This window comes from Camelus bactrianus, chromosome 4 (genome assembly GCF_048773025.1).
Source record: "Camelus bactrianus isolate YW-2024 breed Bactrian camel chromosome 4, ASM4877302v1, whole genome shotgun sequence".
NCBI lineage: Eukaryota > Metazoa > Chordata > Mammalia > Artiodactyla > Camelidae > Camelus > Camelus bactrianus.
Genome location: NC_133542.1, coordinates 31,876,509 through 31,891,643, shown reverse-complemented (window position 1 = coordinate 31,891,643; position 15,135 = coordinate 31,876,509). Strand labels below are relative to the sequence as shown.

The following is a 15,135-nucleotide window of genomic DNA, read 5'->3' as shown; positions in this document are numbered from 1 at the left end:
GAAATAATTTTTCAAACCTCTTTTTCCTAGTTCCTTCCCATGCACAGCTGAGGCACTGAGGCTACCACTTAGCAATCTGTCCCTTCTTTAATGATTTTGCAAAAGTGGCATCTGGTATAATAGTCATTAGTGTCACTGACCAGATATTTCTGGTTCTCCTTATGGGCACCTGGTAGAATTGTACTCTCTTGCCCTTTGGAAATGACAAGTGACCGCATGACTTGCCTTGGCCCAGGTAATGTGGTCAGAAGTAACATGGGTCAGTTTCAGGTGGAAGATTTAAGAACTGGGTGTGTGCTGTGCACACTCTCCTCTCTGCAACAGGAACTGGTCATGTCTGCCATGGAGGCTGCTCCTTGTACCTGGATCCTAGAGTGAGAAAGAGACAAAATACAGCCCTTGCCTGACCCATAATGGACTAAATGAGCAAGATATAAAACTCCATAAAACCGCTGAAGTCTGAGGATTGACTGTTAACAGCAGCATAATCTAGTTGACTCTAGTCAGCGTGGGTAAGCCATATCCTTTGAGTGCTGATGATTTCCAACTCATATTCCCCTGTATGTCCGCAGCATTCTGAGGCTGAGCTGAGACTCTGTGTATAGGAGCTCACTAAATTCTTATAGCCAGAGCCTGTTAAGTGTTCTTAGCCCACTTTAAAATTAACCTCAAAACGATTAAGGTCACATGTCACCATCTTGAAAGGTACAGAGATGGACTTGTAGCACAGATATTTTGACTAGAAAATCCATCTACTGCATTAAAGACTCAGCTCCCTCTTTCCTAAATGCCCTAAAGAAATAGTCTGTGATCATTGTTTATTCAGTCTTCTTGGCTCTCCTTGAAAGCTGCACTTTGCTTTCATACCGAATGAAAGCATTTTCCCTCTGCTCATTCTGGCATCTTTCTCCAATACCCGTTCAGGAGCAGATTCTATTCAAGCTCAGGAGAATCCTGGCCCAGACATGCCATCTGCTTCACTCGCTTTCAGGAAGTACACGGAGGCCCCCTTAAGGCTTAAGGCGTTGAAGAGATCAGCTAAGACCAAGGTCCATTTTCTGCCTTTTTCTCCTCACCTGTATTACAGAGAATTAATCGCAGGGATGAGTTCTTGTGATATATGACCTAGTATGAATCTTGGCCACTGTACTAGGTTGAATAGCATCCTTCAAAATTCACTCCTACCCAGAAGCTTTGAAAGTGATCTTATTTGGAAATACGGTTTTTACAGATATATCAAGTTAAGATAATGCCATACTGGATTAGGGTGAGCCCTAAATCCAAAATGACTGGTGTTATAACAGGAACGAGAAATTAACACAGAGACACAGACACATGGGGACAAAGGCACATGACAAAGAAGAGATTGGAGCAGTGCATCTTCAAGTCAAGGAACACCAAGGACTGCCAGAAACCATAAGAAGCTAGGGAGAGGTAAGGAAGGATATTCCCCTCGAGCCTTCAGAAGGAGCATGGTGCTGCTGACACCCTGCTCTTAGACTTCTGACCTCCAGAACCATGAGAGAATACATGTCTGTTGTTCTAAGCTACCTAGCTTACGGTAATTTGTTATGGCAGCCCCAGGACACTGAAACGGCCTCCAAAGTCCAAGCCATAGGGAAACACACACACACACACACACACACACACACACACACACACACACACACACACTTACTTTATAACTATCTATAGATATAAAGTGTATCTCAGAGATTGTTTCTCACTATCACATCCTACCCCCAAACACATTCCAAAAATCAGAGCTAAATAGTTTGATACCAACCTAGAACACATAAAGAACGGATATTGCTCCCAAAATCACCATGCAGTACCAGCAGACCAGAGTTTGCATTGAGCTCTACCACTTAGTAGCTGGGTACCTTACAGCAAGTCAGTTAGTTATGCATATCTGGTCCCTTCATCTGTACTTATTAGGCTAGAAACGTATCTTATATTTGTTTGTCATATGGTGTGGTGGGCATTCACCATTCTTTCGTCCCCTGCAGTATCTGAAACTCCCTTCCTATGCTTTGGGGAAGGCCCTACTTCTAAGCCCGCACCAGCCTCCCACTCAGGAAGCTGCAGGTGTCTGATGCTCTTTTCCAGCATACTTACAGCTAATGCACAGGCATGGCTGAGGCTCTACTGCTAAGATGCGCTTTGCATGAGAGGCTGAGATTGTGAAGTCTCAGGGAAGCACAGAATCCCTTCTGGTAAGGTCGTGGCTACCACCAGGTTCTAGCAGAGGGAGGCTCTAAGGACAACACTCAAGGGTAGCACTGGGTGAAGGCTGTGCACGCGGTGGTGTCTATGTCTGGCTGCACCTATGTCTCCCTGAGATCAATTCTGCAGCAAGATTTTAGAAATTATTTTGGTCTTGTAGCCTCCAACCCTAGTTCTCCAAAGATCCTGTCTCCTTTTAGGGAACTGTTTCTCTCTCTCTCTCTTTTTTCTTTTTTTCTTAAATTAGTAGAGCTGGTTTCTGATGCTGGCAGCTAAGCACCCTGACTAATATGCCAGGATTAAATGAGACAGGATATGTAAAGCACCTAGCAGGAATCATGAGTTACCTCCTTTCTTCCCACTTCCCTACACAGATGAAATGAAGATTCTGCTGTCACAGGGGTGAGAAGTGGGGGATTCGAAGAAAGGATAAAGAAAACATGGTATATACATACAACGGAATATTATTCTGCCTTAAAAAAGGAGATGCTGCCACATTTGACAACATGGATGAACCTGGAGGACACAATGCTAAGTGTAATAAGCCAGACACCGAGGGACAAATACTGCATGATTTCACTTATTTGAAGTCTCTAAAACAGTCAAACTCCAATGAGTTGAAGCAGAGAGCAGAACAGTGGCTGCAGGGGCTGGAGAGAGAGGCAAACAGGGAAGTAGTAGTCCAAGGGAGCACAGTCTCAGCGAGGCCAGGTGAGTAATTCTGCCTTCCCAGACGTCTGCTGCACGGCCCAGCGCCTCTGCTCACCAACACTGGGCTGCACACTTTATACATGGCCAAGAGAGTGGATCTTATGTTAAGTGTTAACACAAAATAATAATTTTTATTATAAAAAACGGGGCAGAAGGAAAGTTGATGATAGTTAGGGCCTAGATTCTGGTGAGGGCCACATGGGTGTATATTTACCCCAAACTCATCAAGCTGCGTACAGGAAATGTGCACAGCCTTTTGTATGTGCTTCACACCACGATAAAGAGGTGAAAAACATGTAAGGCAGCAAGAGCTGGTTTAACCCTTGCGGAAAGAACTCTTTGGCAGGCCCGTGCTGCAGCCCGTCTTCCCATCCTGAGTAAGGACGGGGCTCATTAGTGTACCGGGCTAACCAAATACAGTAGTAGTAGCGTTCTTTAGTTGGAGAACTTCAGAGCAGGGTCAGAGATGGACTCAAGATCCTTTGACCAAACTGACGATAAGCTCACACCAAAGAAAACTTGCACCGGAAGAGGCTGGAGCTCAGGCTTGCCAAACCTGAGCATCAGCTGAAAATCTGAATAGGTTGCTCTGAATGTGTGGTGTTGTTATTTATGTTTTCTTTTAAGCCTTCAACTCCCTGAATCCCTTCTGCCTAAGCCAGCCTCACGTTTGGATGCACTAGGCAGCTGTTGAGACCAGGAGTTCTCTCCTCTGTGAAAATGCTGATTTAAAAAAAATAATGCTAAGCTCTTGACGCCTGCTCACTCTCTCAAGTTTCCAGCCACTGGTGCCCTGACAAATAAAGTGTCAAAACATTTCCAAATTAAAACCCTACAGCTCACATAGCCCCACACCCTCAGCAGGATGGACTTTCCCTGCTTGTACCCAGTGCACACTCTGAGAAACTAAAAATAGCCAGATGGCAATTAACAGAAACTCCAAGGAGGGGAATGGGGTAGGTTCCAGCAGGGTCAGTTTCCTGGATGGGTTCCAAATGGAGTTCTCAGCCAGCAGTGCTCTGGCCAAGAAAGGATTTTCATTAAAACTGCATGGAGGAGGCAGAACGAAAGAGCAAGGTTTGAAAGATATAAAATTATTGCATAAGTGGAAACTACAGCATCATCCCAAGACCATCAATAATAATAATAATACTCGCTACTATGTAATGTGTTGATATTCTGGGCCATGTACTGAGCACTTCGTATGCACTGCATCCTCTTGACCTTGCAAGGACTCTAGGAAGAAGCTGCTACTCTTACAGAGAAGGGAATTGAGGCCCAGAGACAGTAGATAACCTGCTCAAGATCTCAAGGCAAACAGAATAAAGGTCTGTGGCAGGTGCCCAGTAAGTGGCCAGGCTGGAGTTTGAACTCAGCTCTCTGGCTCCAGAACTCATGAACACACCATGGTGTGATGTTGCTTCACAGGCACATGGGGGTGTTTAAGTAACCACAATGCTTTCACTTGATCCTTAAGCCCCGAGAAACATAAATCTCTTGGCAATTACAGCCAATCTTCCCATGGGCTCGAAAGCAAGACTCACTGGGTTCAAATTCTGGTCTTTTCATTTACTAGTTGTATAAAATCAGATAAATTATCAACATTCCTGGGTCTCAGTTCTTTCATCTCTAAAATGGCAAAAATATTAATCTTTACCTAAGAAAGCAGATCAAAGGAAACTGCTATAGACGGAATGTCTGTGCTCTCAAAAATCTGTTATGTTGAAATCCCAATCCCCAATGTGATGACATATGAAGATATGGCCTTTTGGAGGTAATTAGGTCACAAAGTTGGAGCCCTCATGATGGGATTAGTGCCCTGAGGGGAAGAGACAGAGGAGCGCTTGCTTCCTCTCCCTCTTAGCCATGTGAGGATACAGCAAGAAGGCTGCTGTCTACAAGCTGGGAAACGAACTCTCAGCGGACACAACTCTACAGGCACACTAGACAGGCACACAGATCTCAGACTATGAGAAATCTGTGTTTGCTGTTTATGCAGTCTGTGGTATTTTTGTTAAAGCAGCCTGAACTAAGACAGAAACAGAGTATGGAAAGCTCTTAGCATGGTGACTTCATACAGGAAGTTCCTCAATAAATAATAGCCATTGGTACTGATTCTAAACCCATGCCCTTTCAGGTAGTCAGTTTCAGTGAGAAAGAATACACAAGTTTAGAGAAAAGGTATCCACCTTGGATTCGCAGGAGTTATTCTAGGAGGGTCTTCAGGCTGATGAAGCAAAGAAATAAGGATTTTAAAACATTTTGGATGTGCGCCAGATTTGGTAGATTTGGAGTTAGGGTGACCAACCATCCTGGTTTGTCTGGGGCTGAGGAGATTCCTGGGACACTAAAACTGGTACAATTTACTCTTCCAGTTTTCAGAGCGGAGGGGATATTTACTTTCAGGAATGGGCAGTACTGGAAGCAAGAGAGGTCATCTCCCCCTCCCCTTTTCCTCCTACTAGGGGTGACCCACCTGACTGGTAACACTGGGAAATGGTCTGAGTGCGCACAGCGCTGGCAGCCTGCCTAACCCCTACCCAAGCATGCACTCTTGAGTCCCCCATCTGGAAGCTTGCTGGGCAGGCTCTGAATTTGTCTGGGGAGACCCACTGTTCAGCAAGCAAACAAGTGAGTGGAAAAGTTTAGTTCGAGGGGAAAAAAGGGAGTAGGAAGCCTCATTTGGACACAGGTCCAAACTCTGTTCTGCAAACAGCATTACCAACAATAAAGCGGATACTGTGACTTCTACCTGACATCTGTGTCTATTTCTAAATTGGTTCAGAACTCACAGGGGGAGAGGGGTATAATTAATTATCAGTCATGTGATTAATTATCACCTTCATAAACCCCAACAGATGGATGCCTATTTTATTTCATTGGCAGAAAAACCCATTGCAAGCTGGCAAGAAAAAGGTATTTAATAGAATCAAATAGGGTTAGAGGTGGGAGTAACCTTAGCGATGATCTGGTCCACTCTTTGTTTTTACAGATAAAAAGACATACAAATGAAATGGTCAAGTGACATAATCTATGTGAAATTCTGTGAAAAAGCCATCAAATGAACATTATTAGTATGATTAGTAGTTTGGAGAGTAGAGAGTGTAACCAGAATTAAAAACAGGTTATAGATTAAGCAACTTCAGAAGGAGAAAAGTTCTCCCAAAAAGAAGTATTACCTCCAGGAAACCTCCTTAAACCAGGGAGAAGCAACCAATAGAGAGCTGAATTTTTTTTAACTGGCAAGAAGCCTGTAAGACTCAGGTCAGTGGGGGAGGGTAGAGCTCAGTGGTAGAGCGCATGCTTAGCATGCATGAGGTCCTGGGTTCAATCCCCAGTACCTCTGTTAAAATAAAAAACAAATAAATTAATTAAATAAACCTAATTACCTCCCCTCCCACCAAAACAAACAAAAAAATAAAAAAGACTAAGGTCAGTAAGACTGCTTATCCACAATCTGGAATACCAGGTGAGGTGTCAAAACAAACAAGTTTCCCTCTCTAGCCTCACCTTGCCCACCAACAATAATATAACTTGTCCTCCTCATCAGGAATGTTAATTTCCAAGTCATTAACCAGAAACGCCCCACTGGCAAAGCAAGGGTGCTGGCCCCTCTAGATATATGAGATCCTTTGGTCAAACAGGGCCATTTCTGGTCTTACCTTTGTCTCTTACTGTCACCTTCACCCACCAGAGAACTTATGTTTGGCCTTTTGAAAACATCCAGTTTTGGGAAAGATGAAGAAAGCCCCTTTCACCTTGACTCTCCCACTGAATGAAACCTGGACAGAATACATGGAACAGCTTTGTGAAGACTCTGAAAAGTAAACAGTAGCAGGCAGACTGGGGAAGATGATCAGAATTTGAAATACTACTGATCATATCCCCTTGCCCTCACCCATGGCCTGAACCCAACACGCCAGAAATGGACACCAGGGAACAGGTGAGAGAGCTCCTGGAGACACCCTCCGGTCCGGCTTCAGCTTCAGGAGTGGGAACTCCTGATGCTCAAGGAGAATGTGGAAATCCTGTCTTTCTCTTCCTCTTCTTTGTTCTTCTCCTCTCTTCTCCCTTCTCCTCTTCTTCTTCCCCTCCTTTTTGTCTCTCTCTGAATGGCCGATAACTAGGCTCAGTCAAGGAAGTGCGTGGCAGAGTGAGCTTTCTGGCCAGTCTAAAAAGTGGTCCCAGAAAGTACCAGGGAGATCATCGAGAAGATGGAACTGGGCCAAGAAATCCCATCAAGTGTTTTTTAAAAATGAATTCCTGGGCTCACCTTCAAACTGTACTTACATGGATCCAATCTTAATTAGCATATCAAAACTCAGAACTCCTCCTAGGTGCCAGACCCACCACCAGGTGACATGCACATGGGACAGATGCACACAGCACTGCTAAGGCTTTGAAAAGTGAACTGACATGGGAACCAGCGCCCTTAGAAGATCAACTAGTGGCATGGAACTCATAGCTGAACCTTACCAGGCTGAATGAATATGAAAACAAAAACACCAACATTCTCCATAGGCTTTAAGCAAAAGACCCAAAGTTTCAGAACGTGATAATTCAAAATGTACAGAAAACAATCCAAAATTCCTTGGCATATGAAGAATCAGGAAAATATCAATTCTCTGGGAAGGGATAATCAACTCAAGTGAACACATCAGTGACACAGATGTCAGAATTATCTGACATAAACTTTTAAGTAAGCTATTATAAAAAAGCTCCAACCAGCAATCATGAACGCTAATGAAATCAAGGGGAAAATAGAGTTTCCGTCAATAAATACAGGCTGTCAAGAAAAGCCACATGGAAATTTTGGAACTGAAAAATATAATCACCAAAATAAAAAATCTCTCATGGGCCCAAGAGCAGAATGGACAGGACAGCAGAAAGCAAGCCATGAGCAAATCAACTGCGGGCTGGGGGTCTATTTATCATGACTTTTTCAGGCATCTTCTCTCTACTGCAATTAACTACTGCGGCATAACAAACCCCATCAAAATTTTGTGGCTTACCCTAGAACCGATGTAATATTTCCCCACCTCTGTGGGAGGGTTGGGCAGTTTCTGTGTTTGTCTTGCCTGGACTGCTCATTTCTGCATTCAGCTGGAGGGGTGGGTGGACTGGAAGGTCCAGACTTGTCAGTCTGGCAGTTGGCACTAGCTGTTGACTAGAGGGCCTCACCCAGCTCCACGTGGCCTCTCAACCCCCAGTGGGCTAGTGGGCTTCTTCCCAGTCTGGTGGGCTCAGGGTTCCACAAGGATGAGCCCAGAAGACATGAGGCTCATGAAGGCCTATGCTCTGAAACTCACACAACATCATATCTGTCATTTTCTATCTATCACAGTCTAACAACAAGGATCGTGCAGAGATAAGGGATATAAAATTAAACTCTCTCTTGATGAAAGGAGCAGCTACACAACTTTGCCAACGGGTGTGGACCCAGGGATGGAGATCCTTGTTTCAATGATCCACCACATCCTTCCTGAGGAATCAATGCTGCAAATCTCAAAGGCCATAGATCTACAATTACTACAGCAGTGGAACAGACTGCAAGGCTCAGACAATCTAGTGTTTTGCCTAAGATCAGACAGCTTGTTAGGGGGAAAAGACGAAACTAGACCCCATGACTGCTGATTCACAGACCAGTCATCTTGTCTCTGACGTGAGCTGTGTAGTATTTTGAACACTTTGGCTGTTTAACAGGTAGGAAAGTAACGGACAGCACTTGTACAGTGGGTTGGCAATCGTTCATCATTTAGATCCATTTTGAGAAGGAAATAAATGCAGGCACCTGTGGAGTCTATGAAAAAAATGAAGTAAAGTGACACAGTAAGAGCTATTCATTATGCAGCAATAAAGCTCCTAACCTGCTCTAGGCACCAGCACATAGTGCACTCGGTCTCTTGAGTTCCTGGCACTCAAAGCTTAATTTCTTTATTGAGGTAAAATTCATGTAACATAAAATTAACCATTAACCATCTTAAAGTGCACAATACAGTGATATTTGGTACATTCACGATGTTGGGCAACCATTACCTCTATCAAGTTTCAAGACATTTTCATCACCCCCAAAGGCAAGCCTGTATCCATTAAGCAGCCACTCCCCATATACCCACTCCCCCAGCCCCTGGGAGCCACCAGTCTGCCTTCTCTCTACAGATTTCTATCCTGGATGTTTCATATAAATGGAATCATATGAGCTTTTACAACTGCCTTCTTTCATTGAGCACGTCTTCATGGTTGATCCACGCTGAAGCAGGTATCAGCATTACATTTCTTTTTATGAATAACAGAAATACAAATAATATTCACAATATTCCATTGTATAGATAGGCCACGATTTGTTTATCTATTCGTTAGTGGATGGGCATTTGGATGGCTTCCACTTTTTGGCGACTGTGAACACTGCTGCTATGAACACTCATGTAAAAATAGTTGTTTGACTACCTGCCTTTGATTATTTTGGGGTATATAGTTAGAAGTGGAACCTCTGGGTCATATGGTAATTCTGTCAAAACATAACTTTGATTCGAGTTTTCGACAAGGTTCTTAAAATGGTTTGTTTGAAATTAAGAACCTGCTACCGGCATTACCTTGTCTCTAAAGTCAACATGGTTCTGGAGGACGGCTCTGTGGTAAGTGGCTGTTCTCACAAAGTCTTGCATCATGTTCTGCTGCTGGGAAAGGCAGCCATAAAACTGCAAAGGAAAGAAAAGGAGAGGGAGAGTAAACAAGCCACGAGGCAGTCCCTCCAAGAGCATCTGGCTCTTACAGCCCCCCGTGGTCAAGGCAGGCTTGGTCTAACACACTGGGGAGCTGAGGCTCTGAGCAACGGGGGACCTCTCCACACTGGCCTTGTCTGTAAGGCCCAGAGCTCTAAGCAGATTCCAGACTTTCGACTGTTGTTCCATACAATAGATTCAGGCCTAGATCTTATCTAGGTTGGTGCCCAGGGGCCCTTCCCGAAGCAGAGGCTGAGAGAGCACAGATCAAGAATAAAATAGATGAGAGAGAGAAGGCCAGGGCCAAAAGAGAGGACCCTGATTAGTCCCATCAGCCCGGAGAGAAAGATACAGGTCTTGGGTATAAATCATAGGTGAGGGTGGGTGGGGCAGAAGGTAGGGACAGCGGTAATCCTGGCAAGGAAAGCCAGCTGGGTGACGTGCTGCTTGTAAATCCATGAGCACGGACAGTCAGTAAGAAAGACAATCACTGTAACTGCTAGCATTTGGGAGCATTTTCTTTGGGCCAGGCACCGTGCTAAGTGTTTCACGTATATTCTCTAGTCAAATTACATCACCTCAAAAATTTGATGAATCATGTTCCTCGTCTGAGCAAACTGAGGCTCAGAAAGACACAGCAAGTTGCCCAAGTCCTGACAACTCGATGAGTGACAGAGCGAAGATCCCAGACAGCATTCCGCTGCTGCGGCTGGTCAGAGGATCACACTCTGAAAAACCACCGCACTCTCTTTTCCACCCCTCCCACATATATTCAAGGGTGTGTGTCACCTTGAAACAACTCGATTCCACCTAGGGCAACGTCTCTGACCTGGAAGTATTGGGCCGCAGATGCCTCTTCTGTCCGCTGGCTGAACACCGACTCTTCCTTGTTCTCATTCCGGCATCTTTTCAAGGTATTTGCAAACGCGTTTAATTCTGCCAGGAGGAAAAAAGCAAAGCCGTTTCTACACCTAGGAAACCGGAGAACTCACCACTGCTCTCTTCACAAAATTCCAGCGAGAAAATATTAAGAGATTAAAATGGCGCGTTCGCCCCGGAACACAAGCATGAGAAGGAATGGCAAGGTGGAAATGGGGACTCCTCTGCATGTGACACCTTATTTACACTCGTCAGACACGTGCACTCAGAAATATCAACTGCGAGAGCAGAATGGAACAGAGTCGGGGCTCACAGGACTCTCCTGGCGCTGTGCTAACAAAGCTCACAGGCTGGTTCTTGGCATGTGCTCAGGGGAAGGTGACTGCAGACAATAAGGAAAATAACATACATGCGAATACAAAATACACATGCACGTAAGTGAGTATATATATAAAATCTCATTCTATTATCACAGTGATAGGGTTTGTTTTTTCACACTTAGTCTTTCTTAGGTGTATAGAGAAAAGATAGAATAATTGGAGATATGTGAATACAAGGGAATGCTTTCTATTATTTGAGGGGAAAAAATACAGAATTGAAAGCTCAAAAAAATCCCGGCAGTGATATTACTAACAAATAACACAGTATGCACAGTTGTTAAAATCTGGGACTTCTGCCTTAGAAATGTCTCTCAAATCCAGCCCAGTGGTCCTCACTGCCTGTGGTCTTGTCCCTCTCCACCGCTGCTGCTATGCCCAGGTCTCCTCCTTAAAGTCCATGCTGGGTCCCTAACACCCACCCAACCTCAGTTCACCTCGAGCTCCAGTCCCTCACGTGCTGTCCGCCCCTGTGTGCTCCCCTCCCCGCCCTCTCTTCCTGCACACCCAAGACCTGCACGATGCCCTTACGCTCCCACCAGGCTGAAACCTTACAAATCCCCAGGTCAACGTGGTCCTGGCCTGGCTTCTTGACTTCGAAAGCTCTGTCTCTTCTATTTAGATTACCTTCTGACATCAAACTCCTATTCATCCTCAAAGATTCAGTTCAAACGAGAACTTCCTCACTGCTGTGCTCTGGAACGCTCACAGGCAGAATTAATTGCCGTAATCCACTGGGCCACAACACTGGGTTACACACCAGAATCACCTAGGAAGAATTTTTTTTAATGTATATGCTGGACCTTCATCCTATACTGGGTAATTCAATGTTCTGGTAATGAGAATAAGGCATCTCTGGTTTTTTCAAAAGCCTCCAGTGAGTTTTCATGTGGAACCAGGGACAAGAACCTTTGCTCTAATCTCACACTCCTAGTTCATCATCATATTTCATATTTTACTCAATTTATAAACTTTTAAAAAAATGTCAAGCTTCATCTATATTAAAGTCTTTTAGGGCATGGTTTAGGGATTCAAGCCTCATTTATCCCTAGTCTTCAGAACATAGTGCTAACATAGCAGCCAACCAATAATGGGTCGAAAATGTGAATTCAACAAATATGGGGAAATGACAAATGAACCTGGTGAAACTTTTTCAATTCATCTGGCAATAGGTGAATGGATTAAGGAGATACGATACATATTATTTCTATTCAATGCAGTATCATTCAGTCCTGAGAAAGAAGGAAATCCTGCCATTTGCAACAACACAGATGAACCCTGATGGCATCATGCTAAGTGAAATAAGCCAGACAGAGGAAGACAAATACTAGATGACATCACTTATATTTGGAATATTTTTTTTAGCAGTCAAATTTATAGAAACAGAGAGTAGAAAAGTGGTTGCCAGGAGCTAAAGTGTGGGGGAAATAGTGAGAGGTTAGCAAAGGGGTAAAAACATTTTCAACTATAAAATGAGTAAGGTCTGAGGGTCTAATGTATAACACTGTGACTATAGTTATTAACACTGTATTGTATAACTGAAATTTGCTAAGAGAAAACTTAAATGTTCTTAGCAAAAAAATTAATAACAAAGTAAAATAAAACAAAATAAATTTCTCCAACATACTGAGAAACAAAGAAGATACTGGATAATATTTACCCAGCTCTAGTCTCCGGGCACCTCTCCAGTTCCCTAGAGTTCTCAGAGTTTGCCAGCAGTGGTTTGTGACACCCATCTGTGAGTTCTTTGAGTCCTGGGCATCTCAGTTGTTTGGGCTTTGCAAAGTCAATGGTAAATTCACTGTCCAATAGTCTTTTGAATACTCTTTACAGTTTCAAGTCTCCATCCTTTGGGGAAAATTTGAACTTTAATACAGCCAAAATTTAGTGAATAGGATGTATGGCAAGTTACAAAGTATCATTTTGGGTTTAAAAGCAAGATTTTGATTATAAAGTAACAAGACTAGTCTGCTTGTGTACCTCACCAGCTGTCTTCAAAGGAAAACGTAAAAGAGAGGCTCCAACGAAGTTTTGTTTTACACCAGCATTCATGCAATACATAAATAGCCTTCCAAAATTGATACTAATTTGGATAGATCAACTCTGTATTTGCTATTAAGAAAACAAATCTTATTACACTATAGACACTATAATCACAAGTCTATAATCCTGATGCAGAGACCATATTTGACAAAGCAAAAATCAAGGTCTCTAATTTGACAAGTTTGAGATGAATTTATAGGATTTGGGAAATCAGGAGTCAGATCTTGGTAAGTCCAGGAATCTGCATCAATTAACTTCTGTCTATTGTGAATACTGTCACAATGGCTACCAAAAGAATGTTCTCTTCACAAGTCACCTTTACCTTTATCTTAACAATTAAATAAATATGTGTAAACAAAGGAAATGTCCGTGTTTTCATATGACGTATAAAGATACAAGAAAACCCACCACACTTTAAAAAAGGAAAAGAAATTTAATTCAAGAGAGCCCAGAGGCAGCTCTGCAGCAGTATCTTGAGTTTGATTTTTTAAAAAAAAACCACACCATGATTATCACATTGTCAGTTGCAGATTTGGTGGTATAATTTTGGGACATGTGGCCAGAACAGCTGAGGCAGTCAGACAGGTATTACCCTTTCCTGGCACAGAAAGATGCTAGCATCTTGGTAAATAAATTCTGTATGGCAAGCACCACAGACAGTATCACTTGTAAATAGCAGCTATTTAAGAGAAGCAAGCAAACAAAAACAGATCCCTTCAATCTGGTCTTTTTAGGTGTAACAGAACAAAAAGGAAATGGTGTGTCTGAGTAGTCTTCACTGATCCATGACTATAACAACACGCTAAAATTGAAAGTAATGGTTTCTTTAAAAAGAACCTAAATCAAGCCTGAGAATCAAAAGAAAATAATTAGAATCATGGCCGAGGCATGGAACTGCCACGTCCTTGGTTAACAGCTATAGGACAGAGAAAATTACATCTATGTATTGTGGTGAAAAACAACAAAACATGATGGTTTACAGCCAGAGTGGTTACAATGCCCGTTCCACCAGGCCATCCTCTTTGGAAATAGTACGGATAAATGTGTCCTCTGAAAGGAGTTCTCATTTTACTCATAATCCATGCTGTGTCCAAGGGACCTGGCTTTTACTAGTAACTGAGGGTGTTTCCCCATCCTTCTCCACTCTGCCCTCAGACTTCTGGGAAATATCCCACAGGGACCTCCTTATTCCAGAGCAGTGGTTCTGACCCAGATCCTCCCACCTTTTCTGCCCTAAGCAGTTAAGGGAGACAATATGCAAATGTGAGCATCCATTTAGATTTTATTATGTTCTCAACAGTTGGCCTTTCTTCACTCTCCTCTGGGAGCCATCCTGGCTCTACAGAATTAATGGCATCTTTCAAACAAATGGTACCTGCAGATCAAAAGGCTTTCCTATCCAAAAAAAATGTACTCCTTGCCAAAATGCTTTTCAAAGGCAAAATTACCTGCAGGATTTAAAGATCCCTTCACTACTCTTACCAAAAGTCTCTCCCTCTAGTTTGGAGAACAGAGGAAGAGAAGCAGATGGATTACTATTATTGCATCTTATTTTGGATTCTCCAATGAGCACTGCCATAGTCTGAATGTTTGTCCCCCCAAAATCCTATTTTGAAACCTAATCCCCAATGTCATGGTAGTTAGAGGGTAGAGCCTTTGGGAAGTGATTAGATATAGATTCTCTGAGTGACCCCAATAGATACCATTGTTATAAGACACTGTAGGTTTCTTTGCATACATGAGAAAACCAGAAAAACAGACAGCTTCACCAAACTTCAAGCTAAATTCTTCAAGCTAGTGCTTTTTTGTCCTCTTTAAAATAAATTTGTTAGCATTCTTTGAAAGCAATTGCCAATCAACCTCTCTTAAAATAAAGACACAAGCTCTAAGAAATCAAATGTATTATTTGGTTTTGGCTTCCTCTCAAAGCCTTACAATTGGCAACCAAACCTACAATTCATCATCTATGTAATACTTAACTAAAATTATTTTTGTACAACCAAAACATTTGTACAAAGCACTGGGAAGGGCTATTTGGGAGTATTTTGTACATCTGTCGTAACTCTAAACATTAAGAATCTTACGTAAAAATAATTGGATGACAACTCTCATCAAATTTCATAGGCAATCCAAATGCATTTCTTAAAAACCAATTAAACACTTTCTGAGATGACCAG

The 15,135-nt window shown here is 42.8% G+C and overlaps 1 protein-coding gene across 3 annotated transcripts in view; it reads right to left on the bottom strand.

The window, feature by feature from the left end:
- Window positions 1-15,135, bottom strand: part of LOC105079181 (histone-arginine methyltransferase CARM1) — a 269,300-nt gene that overhangs the window by 119,661 nt on the left and 134,504 nt on the right. For all 3 annotated transcript variants that reach the window (XR_012506359.1, XR_012506360.1, XM_010967891.3), the window contains exons 3-4: window positions 10,489-10,595; window positions 9,531-9,635 (exon numbers count right to left, since the gene is read on the bottom strand). Coding sequence is in view for 1 of the 3 variants with exons in the window: in XM_010967891.3 (XP_010966193.1) it covers window positions 9,531-9,635; window positions 10,489-10,595 (212 nt within the window). In the remaining 2 variants the exon portion in view is untranslated. The remainder of the gene's footprint in view (window positions 1-9,530; window positions 9,636-10,488; window positions 10,596-15,135) is intronic.